The sequence below is a fragment of the Solanum stenotomum genome, unplaced genomic scaffold (genome assembly GCF_019186545.1).
Source record: "Solanum stenotomum isolate F172 unplaced genomic scaffold, ASM1918654v1 scaffold9649, whole genome shotgun sequence".
In the NCBI taxonomy this organism is placed as follows: domain Eukaryota; kingdom Viridiplantae; phylum Streptophyta; class Magnoliopsida; order Solanales; family Solanaceae; genus Solanum; species Solanum stenotomum.
The window spans coordinates 1,481,930-1,487,471 of NW_026037757.1; the positions used below are offsets into that span (position 1 = coordinate 1,481,930).

The following is a 5,542-nucleotide window of genomic DNA, read 5'->3' on the forward strand; positions in this document are numbered from 1 at the left end:
AAAAAAAAAAAAAAAATTTGTGTAGCTAATTTTGTTGGATATTCTTTCTTCTCTTGAAGTTATTGGGAATTGGTGTTGCTGTCCCTAATTGTGTGTCTCTTGTCTTTTCATTTGGAAGGGGGTCTTCGGGAAACATTTATTATCTTACTTTCTTATATCAATCGAATAAAAGAAATGTAGGTACTTTATTTTGGTCCTTGTATTTGTATGTATAGCAAGTATTCTATTGCTGCTGTCTCTAGAGCTTGGGTCTAGTGGTAAGAGTGCAACACATGACATTTTAGGGGCACCTCAGGGGTTTGAAGTCCTGCTGCAGGAAAACACCTGATATTTAAGTGGAGAGGAGTAGAGGGGCAAGCTCATTATCCACCAAGTATCAAACTGTTTGTCATTAGCTCTCGGGTTATTTCTTGGTTATAGAAAAATTATTGCATAGCTACCAATAGGAAATAATACTAATATTGTATTGCTGAATCCATGCTTAAAAAACATGTTGTTTTGTTGAAACACTTCTTTTTGGAGAACGGTAACTTGAGTATTAAAGAAAATTAATACTTCTAGCAACTAGACTCAAAAATCAATATGATCTACTTACTCTTGAGTGCAATTTCTGATTCTTAGCATAGACTTGTCTTGGTTGAGAGATCAATCAAGAGGTTGCTATTGCATCAGACTGACTGTGTCGTTCCATTACTCTCTCTCTACATGTTTGTTTTTCCCAATAAATCAATCAATTGATTAATACCAGCTTTAGAGGATATATCAGTTGTATGAATCCTCTATATTAATCACGTTCTATTAGGGGCCATTTGATTGTAGCACTCAATAATCGATATAAAAATAAACTAGAGGATCTGTACATTGACACTCGTAACACCAGCATAAAGATCTCTAACCAAAGTAAAAGCATCTGACAAACATTAGATCCAATGTATGTGTAACAACATGTTAATTTTGACTAATTGATATTGCCTTAATGTAACATTTTTCTTCTTCTTTTTCTATTGTTTTTAAAGGGAGATTATAGCTCTTACGAGACAAATTTACTTTTTGTGATTTTAAGTCTGCATTGTCCCCTTTAGCACATCATATTACCACACCTATTGACAAGTGTATTTGGAAGTTTACATTCACATGACAAACTGTTTCATGGGATCTTCTCTCGCTTTCTCATATATGTTTGCTACTTGCATATCCATCTTGAGTTTCATATTTCTACAACACATTCTGGATATTTGTTTTGGGTTTAGTGGTCAAACATTCACTCTTATCCGGAACTTATATTTTATTTTGTTGTTTTTCCATTTTTTGGATTACGATAATCAATTTTCTATGAAAGTAATCCAGAAAGGGCACATGATAGTTATTTGTTACTGCTTTGAGGCTACTTGATTCACTGAAATAGTAAAATCATGTCTATACTTTTCAGGTCTTCAAATATGCTTCACGAAAGAACTTAAATATTGCTGATATTTGCTATCAAGGGCCACTATGGGTGAAAATGCAAAAAGGCGAAAGTCTTTGTGGGATGCTGAAGAAGAGAGTCCAAATAGTCCGAAATATGAGGAATGGGGACCTCCAAAAGCTGACAATTCATGGCAGTCCAAAAGTAGATCTGGTTGGTCGTCTGGGGACAATGTTACGGGACCTGAAGATTCGAGGAAGGAAAACTATCATTACAAGAGCATGTCTCCAGCTTTTGAAAGGCGGGGAAGGCGAAGCAATAGCCACTCTCCAGATAATGGTCGGGCCCAGTCTCGCAGGTCTGTTTACAATATTTAGTTTAATGATGCATCGTACTCATGATTATCAAAAGATATTGATCCCTTATTTGTAAAACCTATTAGCTCTCAAGTAAGGTTGTTACTTGGGTTTGAGTTTTTGATGCATTTCATGTATCACAATTTGCAAAGAAAGAAGCTCTGGCTGGTGGGACGGCACTACTTCTCCTTTTATATTTTAGTTTTACTTGCTCCAAAGTGTGTAAATGTTTATTTGATTTTCCATCATTCTTTTGGTGCTCTCTCCCTTTTGCCTGATCTTCCCCTTGGGTTGAGGGGAAGGGGGAATTGGGCTAGAAGACATGGTTGATCATTCTTCTACTGATATATTGTTGTTTGCTCGTTTTTCATTTGATAGATACCCCGGTAGAGCCAGGAGCAGGAGCCGGGGAAGGGGAGAAGGTAGGAGCAGGAGTCGCAGCAGGGGACGGGACAGGTTTAGGACCAGGAGCAGAAGCAGGAGCAGGAGCAGGAGCCGGGACAGGGGTAGTATGAGAGTTCAGAATAGGAGTCGTAGTCCTCCTCACAGTTCTAAACGTGATCCATATGCATCAGGTGATAGAAGAACTGGCCTTCATATATCTTCCCAGGTATGCAGAAATTTTGCAGCGGGGAATTGTAGGAGAGGCAGTGATTGCAGGTTCGTTCATCCAGATGCTGCCAGTCATAGGGATGGAGGTCATTCAGAGGACAACTTATCAGAAAGATTGGGCAGTCGACCTGAGCGTGGGCATATCTCAAGGTATAATGATAGTGAAGGTCCTGGGTACCAATCAAGGGACAGGCTTCCTGACATGCATCATTTGGAGGATGAGCTGCACAGAAACCGGAGTAGAGGTACAATTACTTGCAGGAATTTTGTGAAAGGCAACTGTCGCTGGGGTGCATCATGCAGATTTTCTCATGATGGGGCCTCAGGTGATAACTATGACAAAGGCACTCGGAGTACATCCTTTGATCATGGTCAGGACAATCATGCAACCAGAACCGGAAAATCACTTTGTGAGTACTTTGCAGCGGGGAAGTGCTATAAGGATAATTGCAAATTCTCTCATGATGCCACATCAAGAAATCATGAAATTAGGCCCTCAGATGACATTGGTGGCCATAGGTTTGATGACAAGAATAACTGGTTAGATGGTCCAAAGTGGGATAATGAAGCAAGGCCCTCGGACCTTGTAAAGGCTAGTGGGTGGGATGAAAGTGTTGTGAGAAAAGATACTGCTGTCACAGTTCTTACGGATAGGACCAATGAAAGACCCGGCCATAATTTCGAAAATGAGAACAGAGCCTGGGGAACAGAACCACAATTTATGAATTCTGACACAGAGAGAGGTGTTTCCCCTCACAGGGGCAGTGCTGGTCATGTTAATGCTTTGAACATTTCAGAATCTTCTGTTACACAAAACTTTGCAAATGCTCAAGATATTCATTTCACTTCCCAAGCTTCTGATCTAAATATGGAGAGAGCTTCAGCACATGTCCTTGGACATAATTCAAATCAAGGAGCTCCAGGCATCATTCTATCTGCCACTGCCACTCAGCCTTATGGATCTGCTGGATCTTTTGTACAGCCACACGGACTGACAGAAGATAGCATTGCCAGAACACTTGGCTCTAATGCAGTAAATGAATTTATGAATCCTAGAGATAGTGTTCATCACGTTCGTTTGCCTGGGCAGAGCTTCAGTGGAACAGGTTTTGGTATGAGCTCTGAACATTCTGCAGTTCTGAATGGAACACACCAAGAACAGAATGTGTTCTTACCTATCCCATCAGCTGGCCACAATAAGAGAGAAGAACCTGGCACACCAGAGATGCTGGAGTTCAAAGTCCCACCAAATCTTTCCGGTACTGTTACTGGTGAGCAAGTACATCAAATGGAAACCTCTCCAGCATCTATGATAAAGAAATTTGAGGAAGGACTGAGGGAAGCCCAACTACAAAGTGTCTTAAATCCCTCTGGTTCTTCTGGAATGCTACCTTCAAATCCCATTTCTACACTTGTTCATGCTCTATATGGTCAGACCAATCCTGAGATGAGGGCTCCAGATAACTACCACCCCCCAGATGGCTTAGAGCTGAATACATCTGGCAACTTTAAGTTGCCCCCTGACAATTCGTTCTATTTGGATAGAGATAGTAATAAGGTTCATATGGACCAAATGAATCAAACATCTACTGTTGATCCTGAACTTGGAAATAATGATCAAATTGATGAAGTGAAGCAGCAGGAGAATAAATTAGTTGAAGTGGATGGAAAGGATAAACTAGCTCCCAAGGAGTCCAAGGATGTGCAAGAAAATGATCATCCAGGAGCTATGAATCTGCATGGAAAGGTTGAAGAGGGAAGCGGTAACAAAGATGAAAAGGTGATGCGATTATTCAAAAACGCTCTAATAGAGTTTGTTAAAGAGATCCTAAAACCCATATGGAAAGAAGGTAAGATGAGCAGAGAAGTTCATAAAACAGTTGTTAAGAAGGTGGTTGATAAGGTGACCGGTGCAATTCAAGGAGAGCAAGTCCCTAAGACGCAAGAGAAGATAGAGCAATATCTGTCCTATTCAAAGCCTAAAATTACCAAACTTGTACAGGTGAGTTGCCTATTACACAGTTCATTCCTCCAAAAAATGAAGTTTTATTAGACCTTCCTATCTGTACTACCAGATTCTACTTTATCTCACATTGGGCTTGCAATGTTGTTTTTTGTAAATATGATTTGTCATTGTGCACAAATGAACATCTATGTTGCCCATAGGATGTGTATGTTTCTGTCTTTTTCTTGCTTCTGCTCTAGCCCAGGAGAGTGGGGGGAAGGGTGTGCATATGCAGCACTGAAGTTGCCACATAGCATTGAACTCTGTGCATAAGGGGACGGGTGTGCATAATGTGTTTATTGAGTTTTGATTGTACGTCTGGAGGTGTGGGATCAATAGACATTTTGCAAGGCTTGTTCATCCTTCATTTTTTTTGAGATGTTGATTACATGTTAACTTTCACTTATATTCTCTTGACAGGCATATGTGGAGCGACTTCTGAAGAATGAAGCTTGAGATGCCGTACTCCCCTTCTCTTCTGGACAAATCAAATTCAATAAGGACTTGATTTTCCAACATGTACTAGAAGGTTTAGCTATGTTAGATATCTTTGTTTGCTGAAATCACAAATCCTCATAGTTTTCACTAGTGTGATAGATTTGGTTTAGCAAGCCGTTATCTGTTATTCCGACCATTTATTTTCTGATTTACCCATGTTTGAGCATTATATGTAATTGGCCTTCCCTTCTTACAGATTCAATCACATGGTAGTTTCCTTTCTTAGTTGTGCTGATTTCTCAGTCTACCTGCTTATTAGCTTGTCCGTTTTCTTGTGGAGTTGATTGTAGTTTTAACTTCTTTATGATTTTATTAATGAGTACCTTTGTTTGTCTGATACAATATTCTGGTGTGTTCCAGTCTTCTCCTAGTTGGAGTTTTCAGTTCATTTCCTTTCCCTACTTTATAAATTACTTGAAAAAAAGAAAATTATCATAGACTTGAATTTGCCCCATCTAGTGAAATTCATCTTGTAATTTTATGTATTGATTGTTGATGCTGTGACCAGGGACTTTGATCCCTCTCTTTCAGTACTGAGCTTGAAGTAGCCATCAGGTCTGTGGGTCAGTGTCAAAGGTACTGCAACGCGGGATGTGTGGTAGACACACGTCACGAGTTTGATTCTTGTTGTAAACCAAGTCTGTTGTTTAAGTGGAGAAGGATGTC

General features: G+C 39.8%; 1 protein-coding gene across 2 annotated transcripts in view; it reads left to right on the forward strand.

Moving 5' to 3' along the window:
• The window catches only part of LOC125853102 (zinc finger CCCH domain-containing protein 55), a 42,215-nt gene extending 36,997 nt beyond the window's left edge, over positions 1-5,218 (forward strand). For both annotated transcript variants that reach the window (XM_049532771.1, XM_049532770.1), the window contains exons 2-4: positions 1,430-1,763; positions 2,140-4,375; positions 4,799-5,218. In XM_049532771.1, coding sequence (XP_049388728.1) covers positions 1,492-1,763; positions 2,140-4,375; positions 4,799-4,834 — 2,544 coding nt within the window. In that variant the 5' untranslated portion in view covers positions 1,430-1,491 and the 3' untranslated portion in view covers positions 4,835-5,218. The remainder of the gene's footprint in view (positions 1-1,429; positions 1,764-2,139; positions 4,376-4,798) is intronic.
• Positions 5,219-5,542: the final 324 nt, after the last annotated feature.